The sequence below is a fragment of the Phoenix dactylifera genome, chromosome 10, assembly GCF_051530095.1.
Source record: "Phoenix dactylifera cultivar Ajwa chromosome 10, Ajwa_hap1_PhDact_Kaust_v1.1, whole genome shotgun sequence".
Lineage (NCBI taxonomy): Eukaryota > Viridiplantae > Streptophyta > Magnoliopsida > Arecales > Arecaceae > Phoenix > Phoenix dactylifera.
This window is the reverse complement of record NC_143199.1, coordinates 24579696-24600472: the sequence shown is the minus strand read 5'-3', so window position 1 is coordinate 24600472 and position 20777 is coordinate 24579696. Positions and strand designations below refer to the sequence as shown.

General features: G+C 45.6%; 1 protein-coding gene across 5 annotated transcripts; it reads right to left on the bottom strand.

Moving 5' to 3' along the window:
- Nucleotides 1-142: 142 nt before the first annotated feature.
- LOC103716339 (casein kinase II subunit beta-1) lies at nucleotides 143-18965 on the bottom strand. Of its 5 annotated transcripts, XR_015969362.2 has the most exons (7): nucleotides 18223-18965; nucleotides 17098-17316; nucleotides 3070-3179; nucleotides 2795-2960; nucleotides 1243-1464; nucleotides 665-821; nucleotides 143-564 (listed from the first exon to the last, which is right to left on the bottom strand). XR_015969362.2 is itself a non-coding variant. In XM_088705625.2 (5 exons), the coding sequence occupies exons 1-5, from the start codon at nucleotides 18455-18457 to the stop codon at nucleotides 787-789; spliced, it is 762 nt and encodes a 253-aa protein (XP_088561751.2). In that variant the 5' UTR covers nucleotides 18458-18965; the 3' UTR covers nucleotides 571-786. The 5 variants fall into 5 exon arrangements, 2 of the variants coding, with proteins under 2 accessions (XP_088561751.2, XP_008802517.3); XR_605507.6 differs by having other exon boundaries at nucleotides 143-821; XR_605508.6 differs by having other exon boundaries at nucleotides 143-821; nucleotides 2798-2960.
- Nucleotides 18966-20777: the final 1812 nt, after the last annotated feature.

Sequence of the window (20777 nt, the reverse complement as noted above, 5' to 3'; positions counted from 1 at the left end):
CTTGTTCCCTTTTTTTCTTCATATAAATGATCAAGGTTCAATCTAGTAAAGCATAACCGATAGATTTGAAATTGTTAAAATTAAGAAATATGGTTTTGAGTAGTTTTCGCGCGAAAATATATGTTTTCATAGAAAATCTAGGTTGACCGGCAATCTAATGTTTTTATTTGATAAATTTAGAACATTTCTCATAACATATGCTTTTAATACAAACGTAGCTGTGGAAATAAGAGCCTCACCCATCGCTTCACTCCTAGGCTCAAGCTGCAGATGCGATAATCATATAAGGCTAAGACATGTCACCCATTTATTAAGCTGAGTTGGCTAGGGCATCTGCTCCACCAAGAAGCCTGTCAAGCATTCAGTACCCTGATGGCTATCCCAGGAATTCTGAGTTCTAACCAGACGCACAAAAGAGACAAGGTACAACAAAGAATTGGGAAACAATGAAGCACTCCTTGGAACAAAAGAAACAGTAGGGGCGAAAGGAAGGAGAGATAGACCAGATGCTTATAAAGAGCTTGGGTGCAAGAGATATGCGAAGACAGACAGACCCTGCACAGACTAGAGTGGTAACGAAGCTCAGCAGCCACACTCCCATGCCTTCAAGTAGCTGCTTGCAATCTTTTTTGATATCATCATCTGGTTAACTACTACATCTTACCTTCTCAACAAGCTGCACCTGTGTCTGAATGGTATGACTTTCAATAGTGAAGTGCAGAGAAAGCCCCTCAATTCACAGGCAATAATTTAAGCAGAAAAAAAAAATCATCTTGCAGCTCCGCACTAAAATTCCTTCACAATGCATCTGAGTGATAATCCTATAAAATTAAAAACAGAAGCACAAATTAAACCTATGATAACAATATTCATAACATTAATCAACAGCCAGCAAATTACATCTGCTGGCATTATAGGTACGGTAGATGACAGCAGCAATTAGCACGCAGGAGCACATGCCACAATAATAACACTAATTGACATCACTATTTTGAAGAGAGAGAGAGAGAGAGAGAGATTATGTATGCAAACATGCATCCAACCATTGAAGGGCAATACAGAATGTTACAACAATGAAGGCAGGAAAATAATCCTCAAACCATAAAAATTAAGAAGGCGCTCCTGTTACAGCTAATATTGAATAAAACAATAGCTTCCTTATAGCACAGTGAATAGATCAGCACATTTCAGATGTTTACTCATATAAAACGGGTAATCAGTTTGATCCTGCAAACTAATCACCTTGCAGTTTTGCGCTTGCCAGAACATCTCTAATAAAGAAGAATGAGGAAAGCTTATGAGCTGTTTCTGATAGAACAATCCTCCTCCAACATCATGGTTTGTGAATTTTAAAGCCAAACACTCTTGGAACGTATCGCTGTGATGGCTTTTGTGGCTTCAGGTGTCCGTATGTCATTAGGAACAGGTGAGGGAATGTGGTGCCAAAGTAAGCTCCATCAACATCTATACAATGTCAAGAAAAAAAATCCCATAAAAGAAAGCCCAAACTAGAAAAGTAGCCCTGGTTTTTTAGTTTTTATCAAAGTTTCATAATAAGCAAAAAAAACTCATCAAAGCTGTCCAACACACAGCTACATAGCATGGAAAGCTACAGATGCATAAGCATGGTTTAAAATGTCAAAACAATGCAAATGTTGTATCTATTGCTTCCTTAGGCAGATTGGGCTGCCATCCATGCATTTAGGCAGCCCTCGATGCTAATCACTAGATCTAACATGGAGCGTCAAGAATATCTGATACGTGTCTGTCTGTGGGGAGGGAGGGATGTAGGGAGGGAGGGAAGGAGAGAGGGAGAGAGAGGGAGACTTGCTGAAATGGTCTGTCTTAATTCCAACAGTGCAAAATCAAATAATGTGCAACAAAACAAGAAAATTTATATCATTGATCAGGACCTAAAACATTTAAATAGCAAACATATATTTTGTATGTCTGCTACTTGTGCCTAATAGAAAGAACATGTATAGTTTGAATGGCATGGCACGAAGTTTTACTTTTGACTTTCAGCTTTGAAGTACAATCCACAGATTTCAATCATAAGATTTAACATGAGTTCCATGTCAACTGAGGATTGCCAATTCCTGTGGTCAGCCAAGCACACTAACTTTCCTGGTACCATCCACGTTGTATCCATAGTCACAAGTGCAGCATTTGAAAACAAGTAGGCATGGGTTGAAAATTCAGAATTTGAAAAAAATCAAGCAACCTCGTCGAAAGTTTAAAAAGAGTTCGGATAGTTAGACATTCAAAAAGAATTGTGAAAAACAAAAAACAATTCCCGAAATATTTATTTATAGAATGAGTGAGGCAAGAACAATAAAGATCGACACAAAAACACGAGCACCTACACCAATATATAGTATCATTGCATTGTAATCCATAGATATATAGTATCAATAGCTCATGAAAATCAAAGAATCCGTGTATAATTTAAGAATTTAATAATGCTTGATTATTTCGATTATACAGGCATGACTTGAAGATTCATTCAGCCAGGAAAAAAAGCAAGAATAATTCCAGATTTTTCCCATAAATCAGAGAACATTGCTACTATTCATATCCACTTGATGTGTAGGAAAGCATTTTAAGCATTTTAAATCATGATAAATGATGCAGGTCCTCGATTTAGATGGTTCATCTTTCATTTTACACTGATAGGTTTCTTCTCTTACAAATTAAGATTCTACGTGCATATGCATGTAAAGATATATTTATTTATTCATTTATTAATGAAGAAGTTAAAAGTTCAAAAAATATTGCTAAATTTAAAGGATACTGCCTTGGTACTTAGATCTTGGGTAGTATATATCTTCACACTTTGGGCAGTAGATTTTCACAGTACTAGATCGAGGAATGTCTGATTGCCCAACTGGAAGGCAGGGCTGACCGCAGCAATAAACTCTTGGGCATCTTCCAAAGTCATAATTCTTGTACTTGTCTAACTGTAGAAGTTGTCATTTGAAGCAGTCATTTTCAAGCCAATAGGACTATCAAATGCAACTGGTAGACTAAACCAAACAACACAATCATCAAAGCCAAGAGATAGCTTACCATTGCAGCCATCCCCTTACTGGTTAATATGTATCTTACATGAATCAGACCATATAACATCTCCGCTGCCGATTCAACCAACTCATTTTGTTCCTCAGTAAACATGTCACCTGGGCATTTGCATGGCCAAAACCAATTATAATTAGCAGACTGTAAAATTACATACAAACTTACATATGCACACACACACACACAAACACGGAGAGCAAAATGCCAGCTCTACTTTTGCAAGAAATTCGCTTAGCATATTAATCATATAGTGTGTCATAAACTAATTTTGACACCAAAGGAGGTACAACCAGATCTCCATATCAGCAGATATGGCATGAGTTATTTTTTATTAGTAAAAAATGTAATAGTTGCATACTTCCAAACCTTAAAAGAGTACCACCAATGAGTTTGAAGGCCTAAGGTACAGGAAATTGTTTATATAACTGGCCAAAAGTAATGTTAAAGGTCATGCATGTAAAAATTTGGCACACCCTTGTGTTGGGAAAGAAAATAAAAGACCAAGAACTAACTTATTGCCATAAGATCAGCAATTCTAGAATACATGAGGCCAGTTAAGTGATAAATATCATTTAATAATAATAATAATAATAGTACTAACAACAACAATAACAACAACAACAATACTAATTAACTATAGCATTTGTAAGTTCCATGTGACACTTATTGACAAAACTTATTTGGTTACTAGCATGTGTAGGAATTTCGAAAAAAGACTACAATGAAAAAGAGTTTAAATGGAGAAATATGATCATTCATCTGAGGTTTTTTTAAGTGTGAAAATATCTTGTTGAAACAGTATAGTTCCCCATGCTATGCAACTTCAAATTTGTTTTGTTAGGAAAAACCACAAGAAGAATGGAATTAAAACCTAATACACTGTCAGGAATGCAAGTGTATATGGTAAGATATAAACCAAGTTGCAATATTTAAATAGCAAAATAATCTAATGATATGGGGATGTTATGAAAGATACATGCAGTCTGTGCAAACACACTAAACAACGAAAGCTCAGGAGGCGCACAAAAAGTCAAGTTTGAAGTCTTTGAAATATGACAGATACAATACTAACAAATGCCTATACGGTAAGTACAATCATCAAGCCTTATCCCAACTATTTGCATTAGCTTTACCAGTCCTCTTTTACCAAGCATTCCTATTTGACACTACCTCGAATGCAATTTCAAGCTTTTCATATGCTTTCCACAACTTCCATTTTTATCACCTTAGGTACTTCCCCATTTTTGTATATCATTGAACACATATTAAAGTACCCTTTAATACTGAGCCCCCTCATATCTTTGTTGTGCATGCCCAATACCATCTCAATCAATTTTTGATTACTTTATCTTTAATTTATGAATCTCTTGTAGCTCCTTCAATTCTCACCTTTCACCGTATCCTGCAAAGATTACCCTACATCCATATCAACATCATTCTAATACTACCACATTCAACTTGCTTTCTTAGGCCCTCTTTGCGCAATATTCTAAGCGATAATAATATCGCAGAATTTAATGCCATTGCATTTATTATTTTTTACACACCTAAGGCAAACTAGGAAATGATTAATAACATTATCTAGGAACTAATCTAGGAATTTATTAACTAAAATTTCCTACCAAGGACCACATTGCTTGGAATTCTCAAGATCAATGCTTGCATCAGCACCTTCTAGGACACGATCAAATCTCCACCAAAGATGGCATCATGGCACCACTCTGTACTAGGTATGTTAGGCCAGGTTGTCACCTTTCTCCTATGCTGATGGCTCGAGGATCATCTTCAAATGATCATAGCATATAACCGCAAGTATTAATATCTTAGAAGCCTGTCATTCAGTCCAAATTTAGTTGGAATCTACTGGTTGTTGTATGAAATCCCAGTGAGTGAACACATCTTGGATCTTGTCGATGTCAACAGAAGAATCTGCCACTTGGCTCTCTCCTAGGCAAGTACATCAGCTCGGGGTTTTGGTCTCAAATTTTCTGAACATCCTGAAATATTTGTGTGCCACATGCACTACAAGGGCTCCTTGCACCAAACAATATACATTCAAAAAGATATGAAATGGGAAGGTAGATGTCCTTCAACCCTTGAGCCACATCCTTTTCAGTTACATGGTTAAAAAATTTCAGCTAAATCATAGGATCATGAGAGTTGATTATGAGCATCACGAGTCCTAGAAGGGCAAGGATTCAAGAAGTGGTCCTCGAGCAAATTTGCCCAGAGATGTGGATAACCAAAGAAGGCTCGCTCCTCACTACGCCTGTAAAACCCTTATACAAATAAGCTAAGATTGGTTGAACTAGAAAAGATTTCGAGATGGTGTTATTAAAATTTTCCCCCATTGTGAAAGGATGGATAACCTAATTGATGGCCAGTCCCTTAAGCCAGAAGATCTAAGGAGAACATTAAAACCAAAGATATTAAGCACAAGTTGAAGGAAATCTTGAAGGTAAACATGGCTGCATGCTACATGAATGCTGGCCTATTTTTTCTCAAATGGGCACTTTACATTCTTTTTGCAGCATGTACAATTAATTTATTGCCCCCTTCAAAATAAGAAGAGGCTGCTAGTTTAACCTTATTTGTACAAGAGCCTTTCTACTAGAACAAAGTTCGCTCTTCCTTGGCTCTACCATGAGTCCCACCATCTGAATCAAGTTAAAATGACTTTATGCAGGCTTTGATCAAAATTAATCACCCAAAAAGGACAAAGTGATTACTGCAACGCATCATATGAAGAGCCCCAGAAAGAAGATTCTTCGGGAAAAAAAAAGTAACAGCTAATTACTCATCATTCAATATCTTGAAAGCAATATGATTCACCCGATATTACAAGCTATAGGGGCCACTATCATGGGAACCACCATCCATGGTAGAGCAGCTCAGCTCTCATCTACCAAGGACCTCTCAAATGGATGCTCTAGGAAACTAGGCTCAAAAGGACTATACTGTGTGCGAATCATGTTGAGACAATCGCTGCACAAGCATTCGCTGAAACTCCAGGATAAATTTGTGAGGAGAACCCATGGACTTGAGGCCTATTTATATAGGCCTTTCAACCCAAGACCAAACAAACTTCAATTGCAGCAAGAATCAACCAACGAAATAAATTTGCTAGTTTGACTGAAGGAAAGAGATCCGCGATCACAGGAAAGAAACTGAAGGAAACTCTGGAGTATAGAGAGAGAGCCAACGGCTAGTTTGACCGGCGGTGTTCGTGAGGCGATCGGCCGGGGAACTTAGCTCCGGCAGGTCGCCGTGGTCCACTCGACTGCTGGGGTTGCGAGACCGGGGCTCTGAATCCCACTGAGCGGTTCCGACTCCCTCAGCAAGTCGGGCAAGGGGCCGAGCGGAGGAGGGAGATCACCGGCGCCTAAAGGGATCGGGCCTGCGGTATCCTGAGAGTGCAGACCTTCACGGCTGCCATAGCCGGGAGGGATACTTGGTAACTTGGCTATTACTTGCTTATATTGACCTCTGTTTCAGGTGGACGGCCGTAATATGGGGAAGCAGCCGGCCACGACGGAGACGAAGGAGGCGAGAGGCAACGGTAAGCAACCGGGTCGGGGGGGTCGTCCTGCGGCCTGGTCGAGGCCAGGGCCGTGGGTTACCCATTGGCCCACGGCCGAGGAAGTGGACCGCCTGAGTCGACGCTTCCCGGATGTCTTGCGGCCTCCGGAGGAGCCGATTGAGGCAGCTCGGCAGTTGTGGGAGGGCCGGGCTCTGATCGCCCGCAGTTTTGGCCGCCGGATTCCGGCGGAATGGGTGGCCAAGGATGTGGCCGCCCGCACTAAGCTCAAGGAGGTAGTGGCCGTCCCGCTTGCGGACGACTTCCTGGCTTTGAGATTCCGGTCGACGGAGGACCGGGATCGGGCTCTCAGTGAGGGGCCGTGGGTGGTGGCGGGGCAACTCCTCGCCATGAGCCCGTGGGTCCCTGATTTCGAGCCTGGGGACGACACGGTGAAGAGGGCTTTGGTGTGGCTCCGGTTGCCGCGGTTGCCCCCGGAGTACTGGTCGACCTCGACTATACTTCACATAGCGGCGCGGGCGGGCCAGCCGGTGGCGGTGGACGGCGTCACTGAGCAGCAGGCGGCGATGGGTTTCGCCCGAGTAAAAGTGGCGATCGACACCACTGAACCACTGCGGCCCGGCGTTCTGATACAGGGGAAGACGAAGGTGCGGTGGCAGCCCTTCGTCTTCGAGAATGTCCCGACCATTTGCTCTCGCTGTGGGCGGATGGGGCACGTGGGAGCGGCGTGCCGTTTTCCGGCGGAGTCCAGCGCACACAGGGAGGCGCCCCCGGTGGCTACGGAGATGGGGGGAATGGCGGATCCACCGACCCCGGGTGGCGGTGAGGAGGCCCAGGGGCCGGTCTACGGCCCCTGGATGGTGGCTACGCGGCAGAAGATCCCATGGGGGGATTTGCTGCCGCGGCCGGGGGTGATGACCGGACCCGATCCTGGGGCTGGGTCATCCTCGAGACCACCGCCATCTCCGGCGAACCAGCAGCTTGCGCCGACTGCTCCGGTGTCCCCGGCGGACACGGAGGGCTGGCAAAAGCCAGCCAAGTTGGCGCGCCGCCGGTCGCCACCGGCGGCGGAGGGGGATGGGCTTCTTTTGGCTCCTCCGCCTGCTTTTCCTCAGGACGACCCGGCCGACTGGCTCGGGGACGACCTGCTCGAGCCGACAGACTCGGTACCGAGTCTTGACTCGGGGATGAGCTCTGAGCTCGCACTGCCGCGGGCTGATCCGGGGACGGGTGGATCAGCTGCGGCCCGGGCCCAGTCACAGAAGAGGCCCAGGCTGCCAGCGGCCCAGGGCCTGCAACGGGGCCCGGGAATGATGGGCCCGCTGGCCCACGCGCATCACGCGGTGGGCCAACGGGCTGATCTGGTGCCGGCCCAACGCGCCCGGGCCCAGGGGACGGGGCGCCGGGGTCGCGGGCCGGCGGGTGCGACCAGAGGCGCGCCCGCAGCGCGGGGCGCGCAGCGTGCCCGTTCAGCCCCGGGCCTGCGAGCTTCTCCAGCGGTGGGGGAGCGGGCCCGGGACCTGATGGGCCACGCAGCCCTGCCTGTGAGGGCTGAGGGCGGCCCATGGGTCCAGGGCCCACACGCCCAGGGCACGGGAGATCTACGGGTGCTCCTCGGGGCGGGCCCGGAGGCCCAGTTTCTGTTGGGCGATCGCTCTCAGTCTGACATGGGGGTGGGGGCCCACATTGCGTCTGACCAGCAGGCCGGCGGCAAGACGACTCCAGTCTTCCGTTTTGGGCCTCTGCCTTCAGACTTGGGTCAGCCAGTGGATGCGGCCTCATGCGGATACGAGGCGGGGGGTCTTTCCGCCCCTTCCGCGGAGGCCGAGCCACTACTGTTGGGTGGGGGTACGGACTTACCCACTGTTGTGCAGCGTGTTAGGGCAGCAGTCATGAGTGCTGCTCTCTCTGCACACGGGGGGGAGGAGGAGGGGGGCGGCCAGGGCGTCGAGCCGGTGGCCGTCCCTGTGACCCTAGGGGAGGATGGGTCAGAGGCCGACTACGTGGACTGTGACCCATGATGATTCTAGCTTGGAATTGCAGGGGGGCGGCCAAGCCGTCTTTCATGTCATCCTTTAAGCGATTAGTACAGGTTCACTGTCCGGAGATCTGTTTCCTATACGAAACCCGATTATCCGGTGAGGGACTTGGACGTTTGAGGCGACGTTTGGAGAGGGATTGGGAGACCTACGCAGTTGACTCTCGGGGATTGTCGGGGGGCATTTTGGTCCTCTGGAGGCGAGGAGTGATGACAGTTGATGTCTTCCACAATTGCCCCCAACAAGTAGTCATGATAGCGGCTCCGTGGGTGCTGTGTGGTGTGTACGCGAGTACAGATTACAGGGCTCGGAGAGTCCTCTGGCAGGAGATCACCAACCTTGCCACCCAGGGTGTCCCGATGGTGATGGTTGGTGATTTTAATTGTATTCAGGGTGAGGATGAGAAGCGGGGGGGTGCCGCCTTTACAGATAGGATGGATAGGAGGGAGTTTCGCGATTTTATATTGCGGAACGGCCTGGTTGACCTAGGTTTTTCCGGACAAAAGTTTACCTGGTGCAATAACCAGTCAGGTAGCGCTAGAGTCTGGGAGCGTTTAGATAGGGCCCTTGCATCCCCTGATTGGGTCCTCCGTTTCCCTACTTCCCGGGTCAGGCATCTGCCCCGGATTGCTTCAGACCATTGCCCCTTGCTTCTATCCACTTCATCGGCACATACCCACTATAGCCCCTTCCGCTTTGAGAAGGTTTGGCTATCGTACCCCCAGTCGTGGGACGTAGTTCGTGACGCATGGCGTACTCCGGTGCGTGGCGATGCCATGCAGCAGGTGTCGCGCCGACTGGAGTTGACTAAGAGGCGTCTCCGCCGTTGGAATCGTGTGGTTGTGGGCGACATATTTCGGCGTGTGGAGGGGGTAGAGTCCTCGATTACGGAGCTGCAGAGGAAAGAGGACCTGAGGGGTGTACTCTCGGAGGACGATATGTCCAACCTCCGGGGATTGCTAGCGACTCACCACTCCCTACTACGGCAGCATGAGATCTTCTGGCGTCAGAAATCCCGAGTGCAGTGGGTGAGTGAGGGCGATCGCAATACCAGTTTCTTCCATCGGTCGACGATTATTCGGAGGCAGCGGAGCATGATTCACTCTTTACGAGATGAGTCGGGCCACCGGGTGGAGGGCGAGCAGGCGGTCCGACAGACCTTATTTGATTTTTTCCGTGCCAGATGGACGGAGGATGAGGAGGTCAGTGATGGTTACCGCCCCCTGAGGGTGGAGACGGGTATTGGTGATGTCGAGAGGGCATCCCTGATCCGACCGGTGTTGGCGGAGGAGGTGCAGGAGGCGGTTTGGGCGCTGGCAGCAGACAAGGCCCCAGGGCCCGATGGTTTCCCACCTTTTTTCTTTCAACAGTACTGGGGCATTATCCGCCGAGGTGTGGTGGAGGCTATCCAGTGTTTCTTTTCTCGGGCTGCTATGCCTAAGGATTGGAAGGCCACTTTCGTTACGCTTATACCGAAGCGTTCGGATGCGGTTGAGCCCAGTCATTTTAGGCCCATTAGTTTGTGTACGACTTTATATAAGGTTGTGGCAAGAATAATGGTGGGCAGGATGAAGCCCCTTTTGCCAGGCATCATTAGCCAGGAGCAGGGGGCGTTTGTAGCAGGTAGAAATATCTCACACAATGTTTTGTTGGCTCAGGAGATGATATGGGACCTTCAGAGAGCATCGAAGCGGCGCAGCTTGATGGCCATCAAGCTGGACATGGAGAGGGCCTATGATAGGGTCAGGTGGAGTTTTCTTGAGCAGGCGCTGGAGGCATATGGTTTTCACAGACAGTGGATTGGATGGGTCATGGGGTGTGTACGGGGACCACAGTTCTCTCTCTTGGTCAATGGCACGCCCTCACTGTTCTTCGAGTCCACATTGGGGCTACGGCAGGGATGCCCTTTATCCCCTTATTTGTTTATCATTTGTGCTGACATCTTGTCACGAGCTTTGCAGAGAGTTTGTGCTAGCCGGGAGCTGGTGCCGTATAGTCCGGCACCGGGTGCCCGACCCCTTTCCCACTTATTTTTTGCTGATGATTGCCTTCTTTTGACCAGGGCACGAGTGGCTGATGCACGGGTTCTCCGCAGGGTGGTGACGGACTACTGCATGGCGTCTGGCCAGAGAGTGAACTTCCGGAAGTCAGCTATTACTTTCAGTCCCAGTACGGAGACCAGGGTTCGTCAGGAGATCCGGGGGATTCTACAGATATCTGAGCAGGAGGGGACGCTGACTTACCTGGGAGTTCCCATCAGTGGCCGGCGGCCGCGAGTGGCAGAGTGCTCGGGCCTGGTGCAGCGGGTACAGAGCAGGCTTGAGGGATGGAGAGCATCTTCCCTATCCATGATGGGGAGATTGACCTTGATTAGATCAGTGTTGGGATCCATACCTTTGTATCTCATGGCCAACACTGTTATGCCAAAGACGCCCCTGTTGAGGATTGAGCGTCTTCTTCGGAGTTTCTTGTGGGGCTCACACGGTGGGGGCCATGGAGTGCATTTGGTGGCTTGGGAGCAGGTTTGCCGCCCTATTAGTGAGGGTGGTCTCGGGGTGCGGTCTCTGATGGAGAGGCGCGAGGCTCTCATCGCTCGGCATGCAGTACGGTTCCTACTTGAGCCACAGAGCCTTTGGAGTCAGGTGATGGTAGCCCGATATGGCCGAGGGGGCCTAGAGGGGGCATGGAGGGGCCGCCGAGTCTCTTTCATGTGGCGTGAGATTGGGAGACACCTACCGACTGCATTATCGAGCACCAGGTGGCTGATCGGCGACGGGCGGAGCATTGATGTGACCAGTGAGCCATGGGTGGACACCTTGCCATTGAGGAGTTGGCCGACCATGGTTGATGTAGAGGCAGTAGAGGGACTACGGGTCAGTGACCTTTTGGCAGGAGGTGGAGCAGAGTGGGATGATGCTAGACTTCGACAGCTATTTGGGGTACACCTTGCAGCGAGGATCCGGTCCCTTCCGTTACCAGGATGTGGGGGGCAGGATGTCCGGGTATGGGGCACATCGAGCCAGGCCAGAGTCAGGCTAGGCGACCTCTCCCGTGTCCTCCAGTCAGAGCAGGAGAGGGGGTCGGATTGCACATGGATCTGGAGGCATGGTCTCCACCCGCGTTTAGCACTCTTCTTATGGAAGGTGTTCTGGGATCGCCTTCCGACGAGAGCAGCGCTGAGCAGGCGTGGTTGGGGGATCCCTGCAGAGTGTGGGACGTGTGGGGCCGTGGAGTCGGCAGACCACGTGCTCTTTCAGTGTATATGGGCGAGATTGACATGGCAGTGGGCCGGGATCCCGCAGGAGGCCCGGAGTGACAGGCCACAGTTTCTTCATATGATACGGCAGGGGCTACCTAGTTCGTGGACGTGTCAGGAGGCCATTAGAGCGACTTGCACAGCATACCAGATTTGGCTGGCAAGAAACGCTCGTACTCTCGGTGAGCGCAGGGTGTCACCGAGGTTTGCTGCGGAGCTTGCTCGTGTTCAGGCTTCTGAGTTTGTACCTACCACCTCTTCAGATAGACCTTTGATAGCTCGGGATACCTGGGGCCCCCCTTCTGCTTCGGCAGCCCACCAGATGGTGTTTTTCACCTGGGAGCCCCCACCCCCGAGTTTCCTCAAGGTTAATTTTGACGGATCGGTGCTGGACAGTGGTATGCGGGGTGGTGCTGGCTTTATTATACGAGGCCCGCATTCCAGGGTAGTTGCAGCAGGTGGCTGTCAGCTGTTCGACACGTCAGTTCCGGAGGCAGAGCTTCGCGCAGCCTGGGCGGGTGTGCGCCATGCGAGGATGATCCTGCGGGCCAGGTCGATCATTTTGGAGGGCGACTCCACCACGGTTATCGGATGGATTCGGAGGGGGTCGACGGGTGATGGTACAGACCACCCCTTGATCCGCGACATAGGGAGTATGATGAGAGATGTGAGAGCCTTTCAGGCTCAGCATGTATTTAGAGAGGCCAATGGGGCAGCCGACTGGGTGGCGGCCCATGCGGCCCATCACTCAGGGTACACCCTTTGGTCAGGGGAGGAGGAGCTGCCACATGCGCTCCGCGAGTTGCTTTATTTTGATTTTCTTGGATGTATTCGTACACGTATTGTATGAAATACACGCTTTCAGCAAAAAAAAAAATAAAAAAATAAATTTGCATAAACTAATTAGATGGCAAGTGCTTAGCCATCCAAAATTTTAGGCAACATTGGCCAGGTTGTCCAATCAGAGTTCAAATCCAACACTGATTCAAAGATCTAAGTTTTCAAAAAATGTGGGACTATGTAGAATGTACAACACATATAGCAACCTTTTAAAGCTTCGGATGATGGCTTAAACACAACCAATTTTTTCAGGATTTCTGAAAAAATAACAAACCAAGAAGAAATATAGAAAAGGAAAGAATTAAGAGAAAAAGGGGGAAAAGAGAATAAAAAACAGGAGTCTTCTTTATAAATTAAACCTTTCTCAGGCCAACAGGAGAAAGAATTTTTTTGTATAAAAAAGGGATTGTCCCCTAAAAAGTCTCTCCCTTAAAGAGTCTCTAATTTCCAAGTTCTTTTTCAATTTTCAAGTTCTTCAATTAACCTTGTACAAGATGCATTTTGTTTCCCAATTTAAAGTTTAGCACCAAGGCACGCCTCAATAGCATGGTATCTAGAACACATCTCCACTTCATCCAATTGACTTTAATTCTATGACATATATCTTCATCTCTCTCTCTCCATTAATTTTGTACAAGAGATCATAAATGGACAAAACCAATAACTTTGTGATATCACATGTCCATGAACTTTATTAGGTCGCATATTCAATTTGATTTTGCTAAGGATTTAAGTGTCCATGTCATTGGCTAGCATAGCATGTGCAAACCATGCCAACAAACAAGCCACATCATGTCGAAATACAAAATGGACCTAAAGACCTTTTATAATATTTTTTTAAAAAAAATAATAAGTAAGTTCCATGTCAAACTATTCTAGGAGTCAATAGTGACATGGTGGGCCCAATGGGGCATCGATGCACCAAATTGAGGAAATTATCATTCAAGTCCTCACGTAGATTGTCTTGTCCAACAGAAGCGAGTGGAATTGGAGCACCTTTGCCTTAATCCATAACAACATATGGCATTGCTTGACTAGCAAGAGATTGCATAACTTGGTGCGCCCACACTACAACATAAGGCTGGGATTGAAGCGCTTGAATGAGAGCAAGGAGAGCAGACAAGAAGACCCATTGGAGGATGTTTTGTCTGTGATGAAAAGGATCCTCTGCTTGGATGGGTTAAAGATCAGCAGGCTCAAGACATGGCTGTGCTTGATGAGCCAGGGAGTCCTCCACGAGTAGACAGAACCATGACAAAGGAGGAAGGAATGCGGAACCAAGCCGAATCGGCCAGTTTCACCGGTTCCGAGCTGTACCGGTGGCTCACCGGTACGGTTGCGCCATTGAAAACGGCTAGTTACCAAAGCCGGAGAAGAAGAAAAGAAAAGAAAAAGAGAGAGAGCAGAGGAGGGAGGGAGAATGAGCGTCCGCCGCCGCTCAATCTTTCTCTTCTCGTTCTCCGGTTCCAGCATTTTTCTCTCTCGGTATGGGCCCAAAACAGCATGTACCGACTCGTTCCGCCGAAGAACCGATACGTTGTCCAGTACCGGTTTCTCCGACCTTGCAAAGAAGTGTGCACAACCTGGGCAGATGGGTAGCAGAGAATATTTCACACACCATGTGTGAGACCTGACAAGAGATAGAGTATTCTGATAGGCCATTCAATCGCCATATGTTCGAATCTAGCTGCAGGACATGAGCCTCCAGGGCCACCAAGGTGGAGGTTCTAACTAGCCAAGCGCATAAGGAAAGAGTAGTAGGAAAGGCAAGTCGAAGGGAAACGAGTTAGTTGTTGATCCGATAGGGTACAAGAGACAAAAGATTCCATCTCAACGGAAGAGCGTGTACACGATGTGAACAGATGTGTAGTGAAGATATTTCACACCACAAGTGAGACCCGATAGGAGAGACAGAATTCTAATTAGCAATTCAATTGCCATATGTTTGGGTCTAGGTGCGGTGCACGAGCCTCAAGGACCAGTTAAAGTAGAGGGTCTAGCCAGCAGAACGAAAGGGCAGTAGGTATGGGAAGTCGAAGGGAAAAGAACCAATTGTCGATCCAGTAGAAGCAACTGGCGACATCAATTTCGGATGATGATAGAGACACCCGAGCTATTAGATCCCAGCTTGCCTAGATCATCCCACTATACTAGTGATGGTGCTAATGACAATTCTAGTGTGGGTCTTGAAGTCGAGGTGGACAAGGTGGTAAGTATGGAGGTGGTGGTAGTTTTCTCAAAGGTAAAGCCCATTCATCCATGAGGTACAGTACACGCATGCCATGAGGATCAAGAACACAGGACTAGGACAAAATCCGGACATGACAAGGAGACAATCTCATATAAGAGGAGAGGATCTAAAGGAGATGCAGGTCAAGGCACATAGGATCACGATTATGGGGATACATAGAGAGACCAGAGGATCAATTGCAAGAAGTTATGTTTGGGGGTAGGAGAATTTTATGCGCACTTGCAAATTGGAGTCTTAAGTGAAAAGAATTTAATGGGAGAGAAAAGATGAGGAGCAGCACCTAGATACTTGAGAGGTTTTATGTTGATCGAAAGGAATGGGCGTCAAAAACAAATTCTTCAAGGCATCGGATAGCTATAGTGGAAAACATATCCCATCATATGTGGAAGGCAGATCTCAGTGCATTAGATAGTCAGAGTGGGCAATATGCTCCATCCACATACAATTCGTATGCATTCTTCTAGTTATCATATTTTGGAGGATGTGACTCTCCACATTACCCCTCCTACAGATATAGGTATGGCTAGGGGTCATTGTACGATGCTATCCTAAGTAGGGATAGCCAAGCTCCTATCACTACAAAACTTACAAGCAACCACACTATCAAAAGCCATAGTCAGGTCACTATCAAACATCATATGACGAGCAAGGATGGGGACAATATATAGGCTGGTATAATCTCCAAGGACCACTAACAATACCCAAATGTCTACAAGGACCATAGACATTCAACCTAAGATAAAGTGAATGGGCATACTTCTTTTTACAATGCCACACCTTATTTGCCATTTTCACTTATAAAAGTTACTTGTTTATTGATCCACGTTGATTGAATAAGTGTTAACACCAATATCAACACTCCAGTATCGCACACCAATTCAAATACCACTAAAACATTAAAAACAAAACAAAAGAAAAGCATATTAGAAATTTAAATACCAAAAAAATACAAAAAATGGACAAAACTACAACCTGGTATGGTACCAATACACAACCCTGTATCATGAGTTAGTGCAGAGCGGGTCTATGTTGTATCGGTCCGATAGAAAATCAGTACCAGCCACAATACCAGTTTTTGAATCCTTGTCATAGACTAATTTGGAAATTTGGATTAGAGACATATATATTGGAAGACCATAATAGATATATCTTTGAATATATTCTTTTATAAATTATTTACTACATATTAGTTAAAATTATTTTTTTTCACATATCCCGTATCTCCTTTATTTCCTCTTGCTAAGTCAGACTCTTGGACATATGTCAAATTCATTTTTCATGTTTGGGTCCATCCAAAATCCTTATCTAGTCTGAAGGAAAAAGAACCAAAAAAACAAGTTTTCAACCTTGTATCAAATTACCCAATCCAAAAATAGATGATTTGTCTCCAATCTACAAGAAAAGAAGGCACCATGAGCTGCAACATATGATGAAACTTTATTCTATTTTCTGATCATATACAGGCAAAGTTTAACAGCTGACTTTTTTTATTTTTTTAAGGCTTCGTCTAGTGGAGGGCAGCCTTGATATATATAGACATGCAAAAGCATATTGTTATAAACAAGGTTTAATACTTCTAATTTTTTTAGGTTTAGTTTGGTGGAAGGATGTGTCTTCATGAACGATGATCCTTTAGTCTTTCTACCCTCTTACCAATCAGGCATGGGTTCTTTGTATAATTTTTCTTCAATGTAGGATATTGCTTTTTACTTTCTGATAAGTTCTTGATGGTTCTAAAAAGCAAGCTATGAACCAAAAGCTATATATCTTGAGTGGGTGTCAATGCCAAAAGAAATGAAGTCTAGAAAATGTAAGTAGGATGTACAAGTACAAAAATATAATAAAAGAAACAATTTATCTATTAAAACAATAACTATGATGAAAATGTTGATAATAAGCTATTAAAAGTCTACATGCATGCAAACCAAAAACACTTAAAGAATTTACAAATGCTCCCAAGTGACAAGACTGTACGAAGTTGCAATCACCCAGGGGTCATTCACTCATGTTGTAGAAGCAATAATTGCCATTACTTTGAAATTACAAAAGAGAATTTCTTCATAAGTTAAATTCATAAAGACACATTTATGCTTACCATGAGAGGATTCGACATCCAAAATCAGATCGAGAGCATAGTCATAGTAAGGAACTTGGCTGCTTAACCCACAAAGATTGAAGTCATCCTGTATGTACTCGTCATCGACTTCACAAAAGAACTCATTCCCTCTTAAGTTACAAAACCATGAAATCCAAGATGTGTCCTCACAATCAGAACCACTAACATCTGACTCTTCACTATCTGTTTCAGATTCTTCTGTAGAAAATGAAAAAGAAAAAGGAAAGCATAACTAAACGGATCGAAAGAAAGCTCAAAAAGACAGCATGGCCACATTCTAGGCAACAGAGCTTCAACACATCATGCACATTATTGAAATGTGTTTATAATTTTCTTAACTCTTATTTTTGAATTGTCAAATCTCCCAGCGGACATCAAAATAGACAACAATTTGTAACATAGTCTAAATAACATTGTCACAGCTTCAAGAGTAATATTTATGGGTCATAAATCGGCAAGTGACTATAAAATAAGAACACATGAATTGTTACAGAGAACAGTAAGAAATGTCTTGGTCAATCATCGGCAACCAAAACTAGTAACTTAATTTCCACTGCACAAGTCTTATAACAAATAAACCAAATAAGTTTTTTTTTATTTTTTTTTACATTTTTCTCTTAAATTGAACTAAAACTAATATAAACAACTAGGTTCTTCTCCTTATCTTCGATAAGCCTAAATTATCTCCAATTCTGACAGATATTCTTAGACAATAGAAGGCATTAAAGTTTGAGTTCATTAATAAGAATTATATAAATTAATTATATAAACCTTGCTGAATTTCTTGACAGTGAACTTCAACAAAAATTAATTTATAACCCAGATTTCTTCGTTGAACTACACAATATAATGTTCACGATGACCAAAAACAATCAAACATATCAGAAATTAGCATATATGTTGCTCTCCCTAGTGCGGAGAAATCATCCAAAGTTTCAAAGTTTCCGTCTGAAAAACCTCTTGTATACAGGCGAAAAAAATAGGGACAACATAGAGAGAACCAGAAAATATCTTCCATGGCACAATATCAACCACCATTACAATATTTAAGACAAGATTAAAATCAAAAGAATTGCAATTGGACTAGAAGGGAAAGAACGAAACCATCTGAGCATTTGTTCTTGGAAAGAGGGGCAGAGCGCTGGTCCCGGTGGTGGTCCGGCTGCTTCCCGGCAGAGGTGGACGGCACGGAGAGCCGCTCCTTCTCCCTCCCGTTCAACCCCCTGGAAGTAGACGGCGACGATTTCTCCAGGTGCTTGTCTAGGGCATCATTGATCCGCTTTCTATCAAGGTTCCCAGTCTCCGGCTTCGACCCGCTCCCTCCTCGATCCCTGTACATCCTTCCGCCCCTAGCAAGTACCCTTTCTACCCTTCGGATCAGCTCAATCCACTCGCTCCGCCATGCTAATTGAGAACAAAATAAAAAATTTCGAACCCTAGACCGCCAGAGAAACCGATTCGAGATCAAAGGGGAAACTAGTATCAGCAAGAAGGGAAAAACGAGAAAAATCACAAAATCAATGGCGGAGATCCCGTATATTTAAGGAAAAGGGGGAACAATCGAGCTAGAAACCGTATATTCTGGTATTAACGAAGGGGGAGGAAGAGAAGGGAAGAAGGATTAGGGTTTTAGAGGAGTTAGGGTTTCGTTCAAAGGAATAGAGAAGGGGGGGAGGAGGAGGGGAGAGAGAGAGGGGGGGGGGGGGAGAGAGAGAGAGAGAGAGAGAGAGAGCCGAGCTCTCTGGGTTTGGGCGGCTCGAATGGCTGCGGGAAGAGCACGTGAAGAAGAACGGGAGGAAGGGGAAGGCGTAAATGGTTAATGTGGAAATTGTGAGGGTTTTCTTGTTAAAGTTGCACTCATGCTCATGAGTTTTTATAGTACACGAGTACCGACACACCTAATAAAAACTGCAAACAAAATATCGCAGAGAGCCCGGGGAAGCTCTCCACCCTGCATCCATAGAGTGCCACATAAGAGGCCACCTAATCCGCGGCCCCATTGGCCTCCCTATAAACATGCTTGGCCAGGAAGGCCTCCCTATCTCTGCCCATGGCCCAAATGTCTCGGAGTAGGGGATGGTCCCACCCCGACACCCTCGGCCCCTCCTGGATCCACCCTATAATAGTAGCTAAGTCGCTCTCTATAATAATGGATTTGCCTGCAACATTCATCGTGCATATTGAAGACCCTCCCATGCAGCCCTCAGCTCGGCACTGGGGACCGAGGTCTCCGCAAGCTGATAGCCACCGGCCGCCACCACTCGCGAACTCGAGTCCCTAATGACGAACCCGGCACCCTCTCTACTCCCTCTGTCCTATAATGACCCGTCGAAGTTAACATTGAGGAGGTTCGGGGTAGGGGTTCCCAGGTGAAAAACACCAAACGAGATGTTACTTGAGCGGAATGGGAGTCCCAGATATCCCGAACTATCAAAGGCCCACCTGACGAGGTCCCGTAACTAAGCTCCTCTGTTTGTACCCTCGCACGCTCTACTACAAACCTTGGCAACATGCGGCGTCCGCCAAAGGTCCTAGCATTTCTGGCCAGCCAGATCTAGTAAGCCATGCATGTAGCTCCAATAGCCGCTGGGCCAGCTAGGGGCTGCCAGACCAGCGTCGCATGACCCGTAAGAACTGATCCCTCAATCCCCAGACATCCTATGAAATTTTTGCTAGACACCAGGTCATCCTCGCCCACGTACACTGTAACAACACATGCTCAACTGTCTCATCGGCCCCACGCGTCGGGCACGGGGAGATCCTCGCCCCACAGCCACTGAGTACCGATCTCGTCGGAAGGCGGTCCCAGACCACCTTCCAAAGAAACAGTGCTAGTCGCAGGTGAAGGTCGAGCCGCCAGACCCAAGCACAGTCCGGGCCTGCCTCAAGATCCTACTGCAAGACTCGGGCTACATCCTCCACCCTAACTCTGATCCTACAAGAAAACTGCCAAACCCGAACGTCTAAACCCCACCCGAGGTTCCATTGGCTTATTTTAATGTGCACGGCTCGAGGAAGAATATTTTTTTTTACTAAATTTTTTTTTCAAAAAAAACTATGTATGATGTCAAAAAAATAATTTTTGCATATTTATTGGTCATAAAAATAATATATTTAAAAATAATTTATATTTAGTTGAGCATTTATTTTCTTAAAAAAAATTATGTAAAATATATATTATACCTTTAACAAAAGAAAAGAACTTATCCATTCTATTTAAAAGCTTAAGAGTATTTCGAAAAAAAATAACCCAAATTCCAATAGGATTGGATATTTTTTATGTTCTATATAGCTTTTTTTCATAAAATATGAGAATTTTATTTTCTTGAGAAATCTACTTTCTCAAAAAAAATTTAAAAAACTGCAATCAAACATAAGGTATTTTTTTTATTTCTTTATTGATCATACTTTTCTTCTTCTCTTCCCGCAAACAAAAAACGAGTCCATAGTGAGCAGTGACTATTGGGTTGCTACAAGGAATGAACAACAACAGCACAAGTATACAAGGAGAGGAATGATGATCTCTTAAATATTAAATAATACATCAATAATTCGGATCCAAAACCAATCAAAATCATTGAATTTAATTAATAAAATCATTACTTCCTAAGTTATGAAAATCCTTCCTATCAAAGTGAAGGAGATACTTAACTAGGGTC